Raw genomic sequence first — 22,496 nt, forward strand, 5'->3', positions numbered from 1 at the left:
TTATATTATATTATATTATATTATATTATATTATATTATATTATATTATATTATATTACATTATATTACATTAAATTGTTACCCACTTAGATGAATATATATGTAAAATATGAATGTAATTATGAATTTCTACTGAAATAACATGAAAATATTAAGATTTGTATTTTTTATAAAAAAAAAATTTAGTTTTGCTAATACTTATATTATGTATAATATTACATATTATTATACTTTTTATTATTCTTACGTATATATTAAAACATATATGTTCTAAATGATCAGATTAAGAAATTAGAGAATTAAATGGAAAAGAAAGTTACCAGATTGTTAAGAAATCAAATGGATTTAAAGTAAAGAATCAGTTTCAAATAACTACTGTTCTGTTTGACTGTTTAAAAATAATTAATTGCTGCTGATTTTCCATCACTGGAATATTACAAATATATAATTAGTATTATATTAATATATAATATTAATATACTAGAGAATTCTAGAGGAGATGCATGTGAGAATTACTGGAGTCTTTTTCTCAGGAGAACTCATTTAGAAGCAGATTTAAGCAAAAGTCTCAACTCAGTTACTCTATTTTCAGTCTAGGAGAAACAAATGAGATACTAATGAGATTCACACAGAATCATCTTAACTCTCTTAGTCTTGAGCATTTTGCCAGGTAGGATGTATTGAAGTCAAGGACATCTGTGGAGGACAACATTGTGGCGTTTCAGTGCTCATGTTTTGATGTGTGTGTGGTGAGACAGTTTTAGTGTCGCGTCTGTTAGACGCATGTAATGCTTGAGTCGTGAGCTGTGAGAGGAAAGTGTCTGGAAAACACAGACTTCATGGCACATAGAGCGGCCTTGATGTTCCTTCAGCCCCTCACAGAACACACCTCAACCATGACATCCGCCGTGATGTGTTTCAGTACAAAGAACCACTCCAGAACTAGAGGAAAGTGGAAAAGTCCGGTCTTTCATTTGACAAGTTGTTTTATTTTTTGTAGCGGTTGTGTTAATGTCTTAATATTGTATTCTGTTTGACTGGATCATCCATGCTGAGAATTTCTCCCTCGGCCTCATCAGCGTGTGAATTATTAAACAGTGTAAGCAAAGTTAATAGTCAAGTGCTGACCAAGTGCTTCAGGATTTCTGGGGCTTCTTCAGCAAGCCTAAATCCACCAATCAGGATGCTAGGAAATGTTGGAGTTCTGTTATATTTACCTAAGTCAGAAGGGACAGCGTTCAGTTCTCCACTGTTCCGCAGCACATGTCCTGCAGGCCTGGCTGGGTTCGGTTGGGTTTCTGAAGAGAAGCCTGCTGCTGCACTTTAGTAATGGATTGTTTGTGTGTATGGCTGCACTGGAGGGCAGCACATGCAGCCTGCCTTGTGCTTTAATGCGGTTTGCCATAATGAATGCATTTCCAAAGTAGATGAGGCTTTTTTCCCCCCCATTATTTTCTTTTGCTCATCCCGTGGTATTGATTCAGTTGCGGTGCCCCCTGAACTTGACCTTGCTTGGGCTGGTCAATGTCAATATCTCGTCCTCCTTTGCCTTTCCTCGTCAGAGCATACTATCGATAGCTGCATTTAGCAACCGGGACTCTCAGGATATAAAGATCCATATGCATTTCGGAGGTGTCGGAATAAAGCATCAGCCTCTCGTGAGAACCTGAGAATAGCACAGCATCCTTGACTTAAAGTCAACATGAAATCAGACTGACCTGGTGCACGATTCTTTATCCTGAAGAAGATGGGTGTCATTTCATGTTCAAGACAAAAAGGATTTAATTGGATTGATATTATTGGTTAATGTAATTTTAAAGCTGTTTTATTAATTGAATTATAAATTTTTTTTTATGATTAATGAAATATATATATAAAAAATAAAAATAAGTATTGAAAAATGTACAAAAATATTGAATTTACCCAATTTAATTATGATGATTTAAATTTGATTTAAAAATTAAAAGTAGAATTATCTTCATTTAAGGTCTTTTCTCAGCAAATATTCATATATGCAGTTAATTTGATTAATTATTCAGCTTGTCATGTAATTAATTTTTTTTATACTTTTAATTGATTGACAGCTCTAATTATTTTTCTCCACACATGTGGCCTTGATTACACTAGAAAAAAAGGGTTGTTTTAGAAGTGGAAAAAAGTTACTGCAGTTTGATGGATGATTATGAAAAAAAAAAAAGCTTTAACAAAATGTGGATGTTGTTTCATGTTCAAGACCATATAGATTTGATGGGATATTATTATTTGTTAATATTATTTTTCAGAATAATATTCGATTTTTTGTGATTAATAGTGTTTTCAAATATTATTTTAAAGAAATTATGAATGAATTTAAATAATATAATGTATCGGAAGTATCTTCATTTAGGGACTTTTCTCAGAAAATATTCATGTCTATGTAAATAATTTGATTAATTGCATACATGAAAACCAGGCCTGCTGGTCTTAACTGGTCTCCAAGCCTGGTCAGGCTGGTCCGTTGGCTAGTTTTAGAGGGGTTTTGGCCACTTTTCAGTGGTTTAAGTAGTTTTTTCAGCAGGAATGTTTATGAATGACTTGACAGAAATGCATTGACAGGTGACAGGCTTTAAAATCACAGCGTGGTTTAGGCCTTGTCTTTAACCGTTATCTTTAGTCACTCTGTCAAATGATTCAGCGTTCTCAAGGTTTTCCAGTTAAAACAGCAGGTGTATGTTCACCGTGTTTTACTGCCATTTTTTTGCCACAGCGGTGAAAATGAATGGCTTTTGTTCTTGAAATGACTCTGCTTTGAGGATAATGCGAGCTGTGAGTGTGATGACGCTCTGTTTCGCTCACCGTGGGTTTTGATATGGATCGTGAGTGGACAGTGCTTGTCAGCTGGAGAGCTTGTGTCCCGCGCTCCCCCGGCCCTCTTATCTCCGTATCTGACACAGTTGTTTCTGCTCGTGATGAGAGGAAATAGCACAATGATAAAATACCAAATCACTTCAGCGAGGACTTCAGAGCCTCTACAAGCTTTCCATTGGAAATTATTCCTCACTGAGCGCCTCTTCAAGGTGTAATCTAGCATCTCCGTAGCAACTGAGCTGGAGATTTCCACTTGTGCCGCGTGCGTTCGCGCCGTACGTGTGTTTTAGGCACAGAGATAATACCAGTCACACTGAGAATAGTGAATGGGTTTGGGAGCTTTGGATGCACAACTCACTCTGTAATGCATCGAACTTATGGCCACCTGTTTCAGAGCTAATTATGCAGATAAACAGATTTTGAGTTGTAGATCACCTGGACTATTCAGAACGTTTGAATTTTAGGGGCATTATCATGAGAGTATATTTTTCATATTTAACCATATAAAAGTATCAGATACATCAACCAAAATAGCATGAACAAAAGTATATATATATACTCATTCATTCATTCTAAATTATTACATTTTGTAGATTTCTTCGCTGTAATGAAACTCAGCTTATAGTGAATTGGTTAATTCTTTTCTATGAATCAGTAAAACAAAACTGGTTTAATGATTAATTTCTCATCAAACAACTCCTCAATCCGTTCATCAATCAAGTGTTCTTATATACTTTTTTAAGCAAAATATTAAAATACTTATATACTGCTGCTCATTTTTATATTTTTGATCAAGTTATGACAAAACAAAGACATTATTGAGAACCATTGCTATTTATTATTTAATTGTATTAAGGAAATATAATAAAATATACATGTAAATTTGTATAAATAAAACAAATTGTGTTTATTGAAGTAGCAAAATATTACAATAATTAAATACTGCTTTTTATTTCTATATTTTAGTTTAAGTTATAATTTTATAATCCTGACCAAGACAAATTGATGAGATATTTTTGAACCAAAGAAATATTGCTATTTATTATGTAATATTATGCATATATATATATATATGTATATATATTATTATTATTTTATTATTTTTTTCAAGGGCAATTTGCTTTTCTGTGTTGACATATTTCCCATTGAACAGGAAGTTGTGTAGGATATTAATCATTAATAGACATGGATTAAAAGCCAAAAAGCTCATTTTTGATTTCATAGGGTCTTTTAAAAGCTATCTATATGGGCAGGTTTTGGAGCAGAGCTACAGATAGAGAGAGACAGCGGGTGAGCGAGGCGTCATTAGCGCAGAATGAAGCGGCTTAAATTTTGATGATATAAATGAGGAGAAAAGATGAGCATGGATTATTGAACACATCATCATGAAAACTTAAACCAGTCAAAGACGTTAAAAGAAACTAATTAAAACAAATGTTTCAAGCTCCATCTCCACAGGCATCACTTATTCAGAGGCCTGCGCGAGAAGAACGATCCAGCCCTGTCATTATCCCAACCACTGTAAATTATTTAATGACATTTGGCCTGTGAAAACATTAAGAGCAGATTATTGGATTGAAGGACACCGGGTTTGAAGGAAAGATTTGACTTACAGTTTGAAATGTAAGAAAAGATAGATTATTACTGTGGAATTGTCAAAACATACAGTATTTTGTGATATAGAGCAACTGACATATTAAAAAAGTGCATTTAAAGTTTCACCCATTTAAGAATTCAAATGATTTTTTATGCATTTAATCATCAAGCTATTGTGTACTATGTGCATATATCTGTGCAAATTCAATACAATTATATATAGTAACCAGTGTTGGGTAAGTTACTCTGAAAATGTAATCAAATTACTGATTACTCCTTTTAAAAGTAATGAAAGTGAAAGTGAAAGTGAAAATTACGTGACATGTGGCCAATATGGTGACCCATACTAGGAATTAGTGCTCTGCATTTATCCCATCCTAAGTGCACACAGCAGTGAACACACACACACCGTGAACACACACCCGGAGCAGTGGGCAGCCATTTATGCTGCGGTGCCTTACTAGTTACATTACTTTTTTCTCCATTAAATTTCTGAAATCCCAGCATACACGCTCCTGATAAATATTTGTTAAAGCATCAACATTCACAGAACACTGTTATTTTTAACTAAAGCAAGCGGCTGCTGCGTGCATGGTTTGGATGGCAGAATGCCAGCAAAGAGCGCTGCATTTTTGAATCTCTAAAAGACATATCAGTTCATCGCAATCTCACAAATCTCTGTTATAACACAATAAATATATGCATAATGAATCTTTCATAATGTCTACAATTCATGTGTTATAATGAGATCAATTACGGCATGACGAGACTCACTCCTGTTTAATGAGAGCAGACGTTGAAGCAAATGAACCAGGTGAAACATGAGAGAAATCTGACATTGTTCAGTTTAAATCAGCGTTATTAGAAATGACCCCATGTAGTCTCCTGGTCTTATTGTGCATGATTTATTTGAAAGAAAATGTTTGTTTTCATCTTTCTTTAGCGTGTAATATCTTAGAGTTTTCTTTTCACTTGACGTTATGAATCCCTCTTACTTATTCATTTTCTCTCCTCCAACCATACTCATTCTGATATGTAATGGTACATTTCATGAATCAATTAATTTGTGAAAGATAAAATTAAGTACTATCCTTTTTTTCTCATTTAGGGCATTTTTTACCTTGTTTGTTTGGAGCATTTGATTCAGATCTTTAGTTTGTTTTTTTTAAACATATTTGAATTCAGAAATCACACTCGGATCCACACCAAAACAAACCTGAGACCACCTCTGATTCAACATTCAAATAATTTAGTCCCTTTTTGGAACAAAACAAACTAACTGTAAGTCTGAAAACCCCCTTGATACAATATCTTATTTAATACCTTTAATCAACTGGACATGTAAAAATTGACAAATAAAAAGGGCTGTGAATTATTTTCACTTTAATTATTCATATTCTACAACTTTTGATCCTTTTATTATATATATATATATTTTTTTTTTTTTTTTTTTTAAATCACATAAAGTTTCTTCAACTAAATATAAGTCTGAACACACCCTTAAAATAATATCATGCAATGTAATCTTTTTTTTTTCAACTGGAAATGCATCCGTTTATGTAAGTAAAACTGGACAGTTTACTTAAATGGGTCATTTTGCACAATTTTTGACAATTTATTTATTTTATTTTTAATTTTTAATTTATAAGTATATATATAAGTACACTTTAAATTTTTTTATATTCAAAGTTTTTTGAACTACCTATGAGTCTGAAAACACCCATCATATAATATCTTACAACATAATACCTTAATATTTTTTTTCCAATATTTTTTTCCAACATTGTAATATTTTTTATTTATTTTTGGAACAAAATGAACTAACTACAAGTTTGAAAACACCCTTAATGTAATGCATTTCAATGAAATACCTTTAATCAACTAGAAATACATCAATTTATGCAAGTGAACATGGCTATGAGTTGATTTTACTTTAAAGGGGCCATATCCTACTATTTTTGATAATTTTTCTTTTCAATTTGAAAAGTCTTAATTTAGTTTTATGTGAATATTTTCCACCCTCTTTCTCACCCTTGAAGTAAACATGCTGGTTTTCTACTGTGAATGTAAGAATTATGTATGCAAATGACTTTTTATAGCTATTATGATTGGCTAACCTCTTTGCATGTGAATTGAGTTAGTTAAACATTAGACATTGCCTGTACAAAAAGAGTTGTGTCGAGGGACAGATTTACTTTCTGAATCCTGTGATTCTAAGAACTAAGAACTGTTTTTTTGTGACTATCTTGACTGATATTCCCTAGTTCCCAGAAAACACATTCACAGTCCCGGTTAGATCCTGAAGGCCTTGCCTGATCGCTGCAGATTCAGTGTGGCTGGTTAGCATTCCTTAACACATGATAAGTTTCGGCGGATTATGCGACTTCCCATCGTGCCGTTCACGGCTTTGACGTTGTCCGTGGCTTCCGACCGCGAAAGCATTGACAGCTTGATGAATTAGGCCTGACACTTGCCAAAATAGCCATCCTGCGTGCCAGCTGCCAGTTGAGCATCTACACTCCGTTAATTGAATTGGCAATTTGTGTAACAGTACCTGCCCCTGAGCCTTTGGTGAAGCCAGGGACTGCCATTTAGCTCCAATAATCCAGGACTAGGGAATAAGAGGTCTAAGCTTCACGAGAAATTATTGCAGATTTAAAATGACAGTCTGATGCCTTGCTGCCAATTTCGAATTCAATGAGAAATAAATTAACAATAGCAATAATGTTGACTTATAAAAGTGAAAGTTAAATTGACTTTCTAATAGCGCAAGTGATTTGAAATTGCCACTGCGGCGAGTAACAAATTGCATTTATTGCAGTCTTGCACCAAATGCTATTTGAGGTGTGGCGGGTATTGAAGACTAGCATTACATATTGAAAGTGTCAAATGGAAACAATATTGTCTCATAATAAAATGCCATTAGTCTATATCAGACGTGGTCTGTCCATTTGCATGTTCACGAATTGGCGTCAAGGATACTGCGTTTTTGGGATGGCGATACTCTGAATGAAATAGCATCAGCCTATATGTCTTTGACAATATACCAGTCCTCAATACACCAACCCTGTATATTTTACAGCACTGTTACTGTATTGTGTGGGACTTATTAGGTCAGACGTGATGTATTTGCTCGTGTTTCTGGCGTAATATATTTGTATGTGCTCAATCTGCCGTGGCAGAGAGCTAAACTAGAGGAGATGTATTATGGAGAATCATGGCAGGACAGACATTGTGTTGCCTCTGTGCTCCCGCAAGCTCTTTATTCATATATCATTCGCATCATGAGCAAAATGAAGCAGATTAATAGAGCATAATTCCTGAGATCAATATGCAATTATATTAATCTCTCTGGCTGCTCGAGCGGCCGTGCAGAGGGATGGCGACACAGTCGTTGGACAGTATTGAGTGTAGTTAAACCAGGGGACATGAGAATCGTTTAAGATGCCTTTATTTGCTATTTTCAATGCACTTGCTGCTTTATGCTGTCTATAAATGTCTTAAAATCATGGATCTGTCTGCATTGGTTTTCAAATGCATCATGTTTGTGTTGAGAAGTCTGTTGAAACCTTGACATGTCATGTGACAGAATTTTTAAAAACGCCACAGATTAGGCTTTAAGATTCAACTGACTTGGTTTGTACTTTGTTTCGATAAGCTCATCTGTGGTTCAACATGTTCCCATTTTTCATTATGAAATATTAAGCGCAGAGTTTATAGTTTGAAAAACTCCTCAAGGTCAAGGAATTTGGAGGACGTGTGGCTGATTTCCATGCGGTGGTCTTAAGAGAGGATCCTTGTGTGATGAGAGCTGTCGTCTTTAAGTACAGAGAGGAGGAGGAGGGTAATTTGAAGCTGGTCAAGTGACCTCTTAACTTTGGTATATTCTTCATTGACTTACTTGGACTGCTGGTTTTTGGGTTCAGATGTCTGCTAGAGCACATTATATGCTCTGTTCACAATTCAGTTTTTTTTATTTTTTTTTATTTTATTTTATTCTTTACTGTGTCTTTATTGTATTGTGTGAGACTTTTCTTTGTAATATAATTTAATATTATATTTAAAAAAAATATATATATATTACTGTGTCTTTACTGTTGTGTGGGACTTGTTTTCTTTCTTTTCTTTTTCATTATTTTGTTTTATTTTATTTATTGCTTAATGTGAGGAATATTACGCATATCTATTATTATATTACACATATATAATATTACACATGTTTGCCACAGTTTTAGAGGGAGGAAAAACTCATAGTAAATGTTTGCTTACTATTCAAATTTTACTATGTATTTTACCTACTGTAGGTTCATTTTATTTATTCATTGATTTACAGTTTTATTCACGTTTGTTTTTTTGCCAAGGGTCAATATTGGACCTGTTTGTGTTGCCAAATCTTTCAAACCAAACTCTGACATCAAACAGACTTCCATTTGTCCCAAAAGCTCTAGTGTGTTTATTAAGCACATGTGTGCGCTGATTGCGTGTGTCACGCTGTGTTTGATGTGCAGGTATGTGTGCATGTTTTCTGTGCGATCCTCAGGGTGTAAGAGCTCCCTCTGCTGTGCGCTGCGAGCCGCCGTGTCCGAGTCCCACCAGCTCAGGATTGTTTATGTTTCCACCCGCAGTGGCGGCTACTGACCCCGGCACTCCAGGGACAGAGCTGAGAGCCCGGCTCTCTCTCTCTCTCTCTCTCTCTCTCTCCCTCCTCCAGCTGCCGCTGCCCTTTCCGCTCATGTTGTGGCACGAACGTTCCTCCGGGGCGGACACAGGGCTTACTGCTGAAAGCATTACCGGAGGGGAAAAGTGTGTTTACCCAGCTTGAGGCTCTCTGAAGGACAGAGGCCTCTCATTTGTGTCTCGGCCCCTCTCATGCTGCTCACCTGGGGCACGACGTCCTCCTGTCCCCGTTGCGCCCTCCCCGAATTGCAAAGCATTGTTTGCTGCTGGTCTTTGAGAATCCTTAAAGGTCGTTCAGTGCTTTATTACATCATTAATTGCACTTAATTCAGCAACATTACCCGAACGCCTGGCTAGGCTTGGAAAATTAAGTACAGAGCACTTTGTTATAAAATTCTCTATAATGAGCTCTGGTGGGACAAGGTCTGTTAAGTTTGAAATCACCCCAGGCCATTTTTTAGCAGAGCCTGAGTCGACTTTAAAGTTGGAAACTTGGAAAAAATGCCCTGAGGGTGCTGTTCTCCGGGTGCTTTGCAGCTCAATGGATGTGGCGATATTAGTGCTGCTATAAACAGCGGGCTTTGTAGCGCCGAGCCCGGCTGAATATGCAGAAGGGAGCCGTTCTGAGGCTTTGATTTGCATCTGTGTATTTACAGTACCGGGGGCTTAGTATTATTGGGGCGGAAGTGTTTGTTCAACAGTTTACCATATCTGTTTAAAATCACACAGGTGGACTCCATTTCCAAGTTGGTTTGGATTTAAAGCGGAAGCGTGCGTGCGTGTGCATGCCGACACGAGTGTACTCATGCTGTGTGCTTCTCTCCGCAGCTATCGGGTCCCAGCGGAGGCGGAGCCCCAGCGCTGTTGCCACGGAGATCTTTGAGCCTCACCTTGGCAGCCACATCCTGCAGGTAAGATAAGATTTAAACTCTTTCAACTGTCTTTGTTCATCCAAAACACCCTGATGTTCTTGGTTTGAGACTAACTTGAGATCAGCATTGGGTATGAAGATCATAATATGCATATTTAATATGGAAATTATGTAATGCACACAAGTTGAAATGTAATCATGAATATGTCTGTTCCTCTCTTATTTAAGAAAGCAAGAAAAAAAGATCTGTATGAGCTGATTTTCTTCTTGCATACTTTTTTGTTTTTGTCCCAGGGGTTTGCCGAAACACTTTGTTTTCATAAAGGTTGTGGTATTTTTTTGCTAAAAGTTTTTACACTGCCTTCAAATCAAGATGAATAAACATATTACTGGTCACATTTACATTTCAGTTGAATCAGTGAGTTAATGTAGACTGTGCAATTTATTTTATATGCCATTTGCGGACGGCTTATAAAGAATAACTGTAGTAAATACAAGAAATTACCAATTCTAGTTGCCAGATTTTCTGTGGCAGCATAAAAATGACAATTTAATGTGCATTTCATTTTGTTTTACTAGCACTTTTACAAGAGAGAAGTGAAAAAGAGCCAAAAATATGAAATTGCCCAATATGCTTGTTATATTCTGACCAAAATAAGTTAAAGGGGTCATATGATGCAATTTCATTTTTTCCTTTCTCTTTGGAGTGTTACAAGCTCTTGGTGCATAAAGAAGATCTGTAAAGTTACAAAGACTAAAGTCTCAAAACCAAAGAGATACTCTTTATAAAAGTTAAGAGTCAGCCACACCTACCTAAAGCGGCTCGTTCTAACACGCCCCCACATACCTACCTCACTATGTGGGAAGATTTGCATAACGCCGCCCAAATGTTCACGCAAAGAAAGAAGGCGTAACTTTTATTCTCGCTGTAGTATTGTTGCCGCTGCCGCCATGTCGTGAAGACGCTGTGTGCTTCGTTGTGAAAGCGAAACTACTTTGTTTGGTCTTCCAAAAGAGGACGATATCTGCTTCGTCATGCCTAGAGCTGATCTGTGCTGGTCGCTGAGGAAATACATCAACTTAGTGCTGTGGATCACCGGATCGGCTTTCACCGTTTTCACCGCTCCTTCGTCGGATCCGCCGGGACCGCTGTTCTTGATCCCGCCGCCTCAGCTCACTCTTGCCGGCCTCAGCTCACGGTAAGCCGGGGCATTCGCCCACGCTAGGCCGCTGTGTTTTTCGTTGTGAAAGAGAAACTACTTTGTTTGGTCTTCCAAAAGAGGACGATATCCGCTTCGTCATACCTAGAGCTGATCTGTGCTGGTCGCTGAGGAAATACATCAACTTAGTGCTGTGGATCACCGGATCGGCTTTCACCGTTTTCACCGCTCCTTCGTCGGATCCGCCGGGACCGCCGTTCTCGATCCCGCCGCCTCAGCTCACTCTTGCCCGGCTTCAGCTCAGGCTAAGCCGGGGCTTTCGCTCACGCTAGGCCGCTGTGTTTTTCGTTGTGAAAGCGAAACTACTTTGTTTGGTCTTCCAAAAGAGGACGATATCGCTTCGTCATGCCTAGAGCTGATCTGTGCTGGTCGCTGAGGAAATACATCAACTTAGTGCTGTGGATCGCCGGCACATTTTATGGAGGACTGTTTACTGATCCTGGGAGAGTTACGTTAGACTAAAATGCCGGCAGTTCTGACTCACGTAAGTACGTTTTCATTTAAAGGATTTGCCACTGATGATTCAAACGCGAGTTTTGGGCAGTGTAGAATAGCACTTGTTGTTTGTCATTTCTCTGATCACAAATGCAGACATGGTTTTATGTTTACGCGGCGCAATGCAACGCAACACGTAAAAAGACAGTATAAGTCATTATAATCAGTAATTATGTCCCCACTGGATGCAACAAATGCCTCGTTTATAATGGGTTATAATGTTTTTGTCTCGTCGCTCCGGCCGGGACAAGGCATCACAGTATGGTAAGGGGCATAACATTTCCGTCACACGCTTGAGGTATTCGGCCAATCACAACGCACTGGATAGCTGGCCAATCACAGCACACCTCGCTTTTTCAGACCGATGAGCTTTGTAAAAATCAACGCGTTTCAGAAAGGCGGGGCATAGAGGAGAAACAATAATGTACAGTATGTGGAAAATAATGTGTTTTTTTAACTTTAAACCGCATAAACACATTTCATTACACCAAATACACGAAATAATGTTCTTTTTAGCAGCATCATATGACCCCTTTAATTTAATGTAATTACGATTTTAGTAGTACAGAACTCCAAAGAGGACTTGAAGGCAGCATGAAAAGTTATATTTTCCCATCTTGGACATCTTTGACGTCAGACATTTAGTAATCTGTTGTTCGTAAATATTCATAAGTAACTTAAGATGAACAGCAAAATCCAGTAGCTTATGAATAAATTCTAGCAGGCGTTCTACAATGACCTGGATGAATGAAATCCGTCACAGATGTAGTAATGTGTGTGTTTAGAGATTACAGGTCTGTTGTCTCAGGATAGATGTGGCGTCTCTGAGCTGTTTAGCATGTGAGCAAATGAAGGATGACACTTCCTCAGTCTACCGGTGTTTCAGGAAAGCTCAAGGGGGGTGATTTTCTTATTTCACCTCATAGGGTAGAAAAAAACTTTTTTTATCCATGCTTAGCTACAGCACTGATGTCCTTTCAAATTCGTTTTAATGACAGCGCAATTTACACCAGTCACCTGTGTCCACAAAAGCGGATTAGGAATATTTAAATAGCGGTTCGCTGGTCCCCGGACTGCCAGCGCTGTTCCCTTACGACAGGTTAAGTGTGTGACAGCAAAGCGGAAATTTATAATTAACACCAATACCAGGCTGGAAGTCTGTCGAGGCGTGGCCTTTTCAAGGAAGGACTTGTTCCTGGAAAATTGTCCCCATTAATCTTCAGCTTAATTGATTGTGAAAAGTTTTAGGATGACATTTTAAAAAAAGCGTGCTCGGCTGGTGACTGATCTGAAGAAAATGAACTAATAATGGATGCAAGACAGTCATTAGTTGTTGAGCGCCGAGGCTAATTTTAGACAGCTTAAACCGTGTTTGATAGTGTTTAATAAAGAGGATGTGGGGGAAGAGCTGCTAACCGGCCTTCACCTGCAAACAGACGCTCGCATAATACACACACATACATAAGTGCTTTTACATAGGCACCCTGATTCTCATTTCGTATGTCTTTGGTTCTTTTTTGTTTGACTGATATTATAGTTTTGTTTTACGACAGCATTGAGTTCTTCATTCTGGTTGGTTGATATTGGTTTCTCATTGGTTCATTTTGAAATATGAAATAGCTCCAGGTTTGTTGATAACATTACAGTTTCATATCACTTCACTGTGTTCTTTCTGAACTAGTAATGGTGACTTGGCCTCTTTTAATCAAGATACAAGATAATCGGCTAGAAGATGCAAGAGCATCTTCATGTGGCAGGTGTAGTGCACTCTTAAAATTATAGGTTCAAAAAAAGGGTTTTCACAGTGAAGCCATTTTTGGTTCCCCAAAGAACCTTTCTGTGAACCGTTCTTAAAAAAATTTAAAAAAACATATTGTGCAGAATATTTTTAATAATCTAAAGAACCCTTTTCAACTATAAAGAAACTTTTGTGGATTTGAAAGATTCCATGGATGTTAAAGGTTCTTCATGGAACCATCAATGCCAATAAAGAACCTTTATTTTTAAGAGTTTAGAAGATGAATAATTGATGACATTCAGACTTTATATACTGTTATACTGTTTTTAAGGTTATGTCAAAGTGGTGCACTTTAAAGTAAACAAAAGCAACATGAAATCAAAATCAGCCCCATTTACTTTTTAAATTCATGTTTCTGATTTAATTGTTAAAGATTCATCAAAGCATGATACAAACTCGCAATTCTGAGAATTCTCACAATTGCGAGTTAAAAAGTCATAATTGTGAGATATAAACTCGCAATTCTGAGAAATAAAGTCAGAATTGCATGATGTAAACTCGCAATTGCGAGACATAAAGTCGCAATTCTGAGAAATAAAGTCAGAACTGTGAGATATAAACTCACAATTCTGACTTTTTTCTCGCAATTCTAACTTTATAACACGCAATTGCGAGTTATAAAGTCAGATTTGTGAGATATAAACTCGCAATTCTGAGAACATATCAGTCCCCCCGACTGATATGCGAGATATAAACTCGCAATTGAGAAAAAAAGTCAGAATTGCGAGTTTTTATCTCGCAATTGTGACTTTATATCTCGCAATTCTGACTTTATAACTCGCAATTGTGAGTTTATATCTCGCAATTCTGAGAAAAAAAGTCAGAATTGTGAGCTTATATCTCGCAATTCTGACTTTATAACTCGCAATTGTGAGTTTATATCTCGCAATTCTGAGAAAAAAAGTCAGAATTGTGAGCTTATATCTCGCAATTCTGACTTTATAACTCGCAATTGTGAGTTTATATCTCGCAATTCTGAGAAAAAAAGTCAGAATTGTGAGATAAAAAGTCGCAATAACCTTTTTTTATTTTTTATTCAGTGGCGGAAACGGGCTTCCATAAAAAAGGGTCCATTGACAATTGTCAAAAGCACTGCTCACACAGAAGTCACTTTTAAACTATGCAGCTTTCTATTGGTAAACTCAACTTTCATCGGAAACTCCAGATTGTGTTGATTCTATTTAAATTACTGGATTTTTGCATTTCACACAGTAACTGTGACTGTACCTTTAAAAAAAATTTAACCAATGATTCTGATCATTGATTTTGATTGATTGACTAATATTGATTTTCAAATTCCAGTCAAATTCTGACATACTGTATAAAATCGAGTCCTAAAATCTTAATTTTTCACTGAATTTCATTCAGAAATGCATCACGTTATAGAATTAAAATGTGTTGCAAATGCCATTTGCAAAAAATGTAATGGTTCTTAAAATGTATGTTAGCTTTACAAATATGTATAGTTGAAACACTTTGAAAGTAAAACATTTTTTTCTTGTTTCTTTTTGTGGTTTGCTGTTATGTGAACCAGCTGACCCAGTGACCAGATTTCAGCACAGAAAACCCTCTGTGCCTCTTTGTTTGTGCACAAATAAGCTTGAACACATTGAGCACCCAGTTTTGTCAACTCAGATAATCAATTAGCTGCTTTAATATGCAGGTCTGTGTGAAGGCAGCTGTTGTGGTGCTCTACTCTCTCACTACTATTTAAAGGCATGGCACAGTAATATCAATAGTGTCTTTTTCTGCCACAACTCACATCATTTGTATATTTTTAGAAAAGGCCCGTTTCTGGTCCAATACAGAGAGGTAAATATCAAAACAGAGAATATTTACTTTGCAAGATTTCTTGCAACAGTAAATAAATTGTTACTGTACCTTTAAGACTTTTTTCTGTGCACCCTGCTCTTCCTCCAATAGCCTCTCTATTGGCCCGAGGGTGTTACGGTCCCAGTGGTGTCAGCACGGGCAGCGCCAGCGCTCCGGGCCACAGAAATGACCGTTATGTCCACTTCCACAGTGCATTGTCATTTGCGTGGGCAGCGGATTGATTCTGACAGCAGCGCTAGGTCATTAGCGGAGAGCTCAGAAGTCCTCTGTCAATGCGCTCCACGTTTCCACCCAGTTAAATAATAGCATTTATATCACCCAGATCATGCTTGGCAAGAGATGAATTATAGATGCTGGGTTTGGTTTTAAGGCAGATGAGAGCTTAGCTGCCTGTGAAGGGCAAAAGCGCTGTATGGTCATAGACACACAGCACTGAGAGAGAGACTGAACCATTGTCTGTTCTTTTTGGGAGATAAGACTCGTCAGTAAATTAGTCGTGAGTTAATGGATAGCTTACAAAGCCGCTAAATGTTTATGATCACGCATGTTTTGGGAGCCACTATACGGCCTGACCTTGACCGCCATCAGATGAGCAGTGCTTCAAAAAACATCAGAGAGAAAGAGAAAAAGTGTGTTTTTATCATGCCAGACTGTTTTGCCTTGTAAAAATAAATTGATTCAAAATAATAAATTAATTAAAAAAATAATAATAATAAATAAATTAAAAATACATTTATTAGAAAGCAAGTTTACAGCATCCCCAGAAATAATTTGGTCAATTAAGTCACACTAGAATGTCTGAATATCATTGCATAAGATAACAAAATATTAAATCCAGTGTCGTTCGTCTGCAAGCATACGATACTGTGCTCTCTTTTAGTAAGCCATTTTGCATTTACATTTAATTAACTGATCACTATTTTTTTAACTGCATGAAGTCAGTTCACCTCAAGTTTGCTTTAGAAACACAAAGTGAAGTTTTCAAAATTTTTCGCCATTATTTATAACCTTTATATAATTTATAACTTATTTTGTGAATAGTTTCATTTGAAAAGTGCTTGTGCTATCTTTTTTCATATAAATGCCACTTGGTTTGATATTGTGTTATCTAATGAATGATATTCATGCATGCAAAGTCTATCTATACAGTAGGTATTTGTGAAGCATTTGTATTTTAGCTCCGTTGTTCAATGAGTGTTTATAGTTTATAGTGCTCATGTGGGAAACAGCTGGCCTGTGGTACAAATTCATTTTTAATGAATTAATCTTTATATAAGGTCTAAAAAAATAAAGAAAGAAAGAAAGCATTGCAATAATTCACATGAGTTGGCATAGATCAGGGACCTCAGCAAACCTCTAAGGGAGGCCTCAATATGGCTTAAATTGATTTAATATAAGACAAAACAACTATTACATAAACAATTGTTGCTAAAACAACAACAACAACAAAAAAACAAGATATCCCTTATTTTATTGACCCCCTCAACAACCAGGATTACCACAGTCTTGGAAAAAAACATTTCTAGACCGGGACAATTAATAAAATGCCATAAAATATGTATTTTATCAGGTAGAATTTGTGTAAAAAACAATTATGTATATATATATATATATATATTTATATATATGGGCGACATAGTTCCAATGACTAACAATTGTTAGTCATGGAATCCCTGATGTCGGCCCCGCTGCAATTGGAACTTCATTGATTATAACAGAACTTTGTAAGATCGCGATGAATGAAGATAAGTGACGCTTTTAGTGATAAAGGGAGCGTGCTTTGCGCACTTTCTAGGGTATAATCCATTCAGAATTTGTATGAAACTTTCGTTTTTCGGACACATAGGCTACACCCTGCAAAGTTTCGGGAATGACATCCGCATATTTATGCGGGATTCACTCTTGAAATAGCAGTGATTGGCAATGGACGGTAGTGCTGGGCGGTATGACCAAAAGTTTATATCACGGTATTTTTCAAAATTATACCGGTTTCACGGTACATGACGGTATTTTTTTTTCATGCATATATATATACTGTATCTCCTTAATCCTTATCTAGTAAATGACAAGCAACTATAAAAGTCATGGGCCTTTGAATATTGACTATGGACTATGGAAGGCCGTGGAGGGCAAAAAGGTTGAGGACTACTGGCCTGCAGGGAATCTGCAGACTTGAATTGCATTTCCTGTTCTGATTTTGGAAGGGAATATATTTAAACTACTATAGACTTATTGGTATGAAAGCATATTCAAATGTGCCAAAATATTTAATAAACAACCACACAGCAGGGTGGAGAACGTGCAGACTGTGGCAGGCTTTCCAGTTCTGTGGATATCTGTGGAGTTTTCTGCTGTTATGTGGATACAGATCGCTCTCTTTTGGGCATCCGCTGTTTTTGCATTCATAACAGGGATGTGCCTGACAACATGTCAGAAACTTTCTGATCTTCACTGAACAAATTAACAGCGCTGTTGTTTATTGCTTATCGGTGGTTTTTGATGTGTTTTAGTGATAAAGGATGAAGAGTGTTCAGAGACACTGATCGACAGGGAGCCTTAATTACTGCCTGCATCTGCGTGTGTGTGTGTGTGTGTGTGTGTGTGCGCACCTGTGGCGAGTGATGGGGTGACAGGACACCAAACGCCTCTTAATATGTCTCGCAGCTTCAGGTTCCAGCACTCAATCTTTCATCAACTCCTTGTTTATTTTCTTCTCTTTCGTTCTCTTGTTGTTTGATTTGGAGCATCGTCTTTGTTGTTTTTGGCTTGTTTGTGATAATAGAGCTGGGATTAAAAAAAGAGAAGACTGAAAAAAAAAACCACAAAGACTTTGAAAACCCTTCGATCTTCACACCGGAGGAAAGCGCAAAGACGACAGCTTTAGAAATGACAGCTGTTTACATTTGCATAACATCAAGGCGGAGCGAGGCAGTGTCTTTGAGCCCGTCTGTGTGCAGCTGTCACCGGCTGTAATCGCAGGTTGATTCGCGGTTCACAGGAATCGCCATCACGCTTCTTCGGTGAGTGAGATCAGGTAGAAGGTGGCAGAGAAGGAAAATAACACGCAGAGAGGGTGTTTTGTTACCTCAAAGCACCTTATCCTCTAGACGTCAAGATCCTCTCATACATGCAGATGGTTTTAGGGATGTCAGGCCTAGGGTTGGGTATCGTTTGAATTTGATCAATTCCAATTATTGCTTATCGATTCCGATTATTTTCGATTCCCAGTTTCGATTCCAATGTGATTAAATAATTATATCAAACATTTATCCTGTGTCTCTTTTTTGCAAACCATTTAAAGGAGTCATATGATGTTGCTAAAAAGAACATTATTTTGTGTCATATTTACTCATATCGCTACCACATCGTATACACAGTTTATATCTGAACTATAAACTTTTATCCCAGTACTTCTGTGATTTGAATGTTTGTAACAGAAATAATGATATTGTGTGGCTGAAAAGACTGTGAAGCTGTTTCGTTCATGACAGACAGCTGCTCTCTTTAGGTCAGTGGCAGTGCGAAAGCAAATTTAAATCTTCAAATCACACTGGTGTGATCGTACTCTGCACGGATGAACCAAGTGATCACAACATTGATCGCACACGTCAAAGGTTGAGGAATGAAACAGACGAATCATTGTAATTTAGGAACAGAATCACGTTGGTGTTTGAATCGTGTTCGCGATCTTTAGCGATCTATTAAATTAAAGTGCTTTGTCATGTTGGTGGTGACACCTCTCTTGCAACATGTTTAGCTATCACAGATATTATACTTAGCTTTTTTGGCTTCTGATCGCAAATGTAGCCAAACTTTGGAGCGCTTAGATTAGCGAGCAAGGTCCTGGCAGATCGCTAGGTCCGGTCCTCACAGATGAAGAAGAAAAAAAAAGCGCATAGGAATCGATAAGCGGAATCGAAATTTTAATTTGACAACAAGTATCCGATTCTGGAATCGGAATCGATTTTCGATTCCCAACCCTAGTCAGGCCCCGGTCTGAGAGCTATACAGTACGTCCATTTTGACTTTGCTAGGGTCATTAGTTCTAGAGGTTAAAGGGATACTTCACCCAAAAATGAAAAAGCTGTCATCATTTACTCACCTCCATGTTGTCTTTGAACAACAAAAAAAAAGCAATGATATGGTAATTATATGGGAAAGATTGAGAGCAGCAGAGGGGAAGATATTAATTTAATTTCAACTTGCTTATCTATCTATCTATCTATCTATCTATCTATCTATCAATCATCTATTTATGTATGAATGTATTTATTTATTTTACTACCACCACTACTACGACTGCTACTACTAAATAAAATAATGGCTGCAGATTACAGTATTTATTTATGTATTGTAATTTTCCACTACTACTACTACTTCCAATAATAAAATAATGGCTTCAGATTACATTTTTTTTTCATTTATTTATTTTACTACTACTACTACTACTGCATGAAAAAAAAATTAAGACAAATTAAAAGTACATGCATCAGTCTAGACCAAAAATGCACAGGGTATTTTTTTATAATTATATTTTAGTCTATGCCTCATATTAAGATTAATTCATTATTTTTTGAATCATTTAAAAAAAAAAGAAAAGAAAAAAAAAGCCATCACGACATCTTTTTTTCTACTTTTATGACCATCATGAGTGTTACAACACAGCCTCAGTCACCATATGCCTTCACTTTATGCAAAATAACAGAATAAAATGTCTTCTAAATATCTATTTTTGTATTGTATGGGAGAAAGAAAATGATAAGGGTTAGAAGGACATGAGGGTGAAAAAAATAATAACTAAATATAATTTTTTCAAGCCAAGCTGTGTGTTTGTAAAGGAATGGATGGGGTTTTTGCAGTTTTCTCATAACGTCATTATGCACAAAAATAACTTTTCTTAACAAGCTCACCATTATGCAGAAAACAGTGCCCATGAGCATACTTAACACATTACAGAGCAACGACTAAATCACACAGATATTCCTGTGATAACTCTTTAATGTAGAGTAATAATCACCCTTGATTTATTATGTATGGCTCATTATTTTATTTAGGAACATGATTTTTTTCTAAAATAGTACATTTCTGCTCGGAAGACTCGATGATATTCTGGTGTCAATGCAAGACTTAGATTTTTTTTCACGTTTTTTTTTATTATTATCAGTCAGGTAAAAATTGTAAGTCCAATAACTTTGAAAATGAATAGCACACCTATCCTCCAAAATACACCTGATTTAAAATTTCATACTTAAGTTAGGGGTTTGTTCAAATCCCTAACTCTCAGTATGAGCAGTATAATAGTATTTTATTTTCTGTTCTTTCTTTGCTGTTTTTTTTGTTGTTGTTCTTTGTTGGCTTCAGTTTTAGTTGATCTCCATCTCTATTAGTCCAGGTCTGTCTTGCATTCACAGCGCATAGATTTGTAAAAAGCGAGGCAGACGTGTTTTCTGTGATGTCCATCATGCAGAGCTTGAGATCACAGTGTGAGCGCGTCTGAGGTCAGTGCTTTCTGCTGTTAGCTCTTTTATTTACATCAGCTGTCGGAGGATCTCCATAGCTTTCCCTTCGTTCACTAATTTGCTGTTGAAAGCAAACATGTCAGAGCCCCTCTTGTTGTGGTTCACTAGCTTGCATAACATAATGCGAACAGCATTTACATATCCATAAACACACAAACACACACGCACACACTCAGCTCAATCTCATCTCATGTATCAGATGGCTTCCTGACAGATCATCCATTCTACTGCCATCCAACACGACGGATGAGTTTTCACACTCTTCCCATCTAGATTTCCCACTGTTTCTCTCTTTCTTTCTCACGGTGTTGTTGGAGTATTAGCCACATGCTGCTACCTGCACCCTCCTCAAGCACACACTGTATTGCATGTCACCTCATTTGCTGGATGCTGCACAGTTTGGACAGAGGAGATGTGATATAGAGATGAGCTCTCACAGGAAGGCTACTGTGTGTTTGCTCTGAGACTAAAGCTCTGTTTGGAAACGTAGCTAGCTGCCTACTAAGGCAGTGTCCTAGCTGAAACAGAACCTCATAAATGAGTCATTTAGAGTGCCCTACATAGACAACAACTTTGAGGCCCCACTTGCTTTCAACAGAGTTTGTTATCCTCATATTGCAAAGATGATGACATGGTACTCTAAATAATAAAATGCAAAAAAAATGCATTGCAAAGTACAACTCTTTTATTTAAATTTTAGGTATTGAATGAAAGATTGAAAGACAATAAAAACAACTTTGTGCATCAAAACCATTTTCTTTATTTTCACAAGTCAATAAATTTGCGACAGTTGAATGTAAGATTTTGTCTGTCAAAAATAGCATGCACAATGCACTGTAGTTTTTCTGTCATGACAACTCTTGGCATGGTAATATACATGGTAATGTTAATGTGTTTGGTCTTGGCAGAATAGATCTGCTACTGTTGCGGCAGAGCAAGTAACCGAGACTTGCTATTGCCAGTACATCCACAGACATGCTGCTGTGAGCATGTAAGAAATACTGCTTCTGCACATACTGTATAACATATATGAAATAACCCCCATATATAACATACATGAAATTACCCCGTTGCAGATCTATACAGGTGGAGCTGGGGAAGTGGGAGGGTTTCTGAAGTGCGCTGCAACTGCTACAGCGAGCAAAGTATTTGAATGTTGAGCAGTAAGCTCATTGGCTGCTGATGTGACAAGAAACCAATCAGCTGCACCTTGTGAATGATGATGTGATTATATCAGATTGAGTTAGAACCTATCAGCCTGCGCCATCTAGAATTTCATGACAGAACTTCGTATTTACGAAAAGCCTGCAGAGGTCCAGTGAGTACACACATTTCCTGGAAAACTCACACTACTGGATGTTTTGACTATGTCATCGCTTTGTCTGCAACCCCTTCAACCATGACTATATATATACAGGTGCATCTCAATAAATTAGAATGTCGTGGAAAAGTTAATTTATTTCAGTAATTCAACTCAAATTGTGAAACTCGTGTATTAAATAAATTCAATGCACACAGACTGAAGTAGTTTAAGTCTTTGGTTCTTTGAATTGTGATGATTTTGGCTCACATTTAACAAAAACCCACCAACTCACTATCTCAACACATTAGAATACTGCATAAGATGAATAAAAAAACAT

General features: G+C 36.9%; 1 protein-coding gene across 1 annotated transcript in view; it reads left to right on the forward strand.

The window, feature by feature from the left end:
* Nucleotides 1-22,496, forward strand: part of npas3 (neuronal PAS domain protein 3) — a 320,924-nt gene that overhangs the window by 140,034 nt on the left and 158,394 nt on the right. Inside the window, exon 4 of the mRNA XM_016545634.1 lies at nt 9,949-10,031. Within this exon, the coding sequence (XP_016401120.1) occupies nt 9,949-10,031 (83 nt within the window). The remainder of the gene's footprint in view (nt 1-9,948; nt 10,032-22,496) is intronic.

This window comes from Sinocyclocheilus rhinocerous, unplaced genomic scaffold (genome assembly GCF_001515625.1).
Source record: "Sinocyclocheilus rhinocerous isolate Xijiao unplaced genomic scaffold, SAMN03320098_v1.1 scaffold853, whole genome shotgun sequence".
NCBI classification, from domain to species: Eukaryota; Metazoa; Chordata; class Actinopteri; order Cypriniformes; family Cyprinidae; genus Sinocyclocheilus; species Sinocyclocheilus rhinocerous.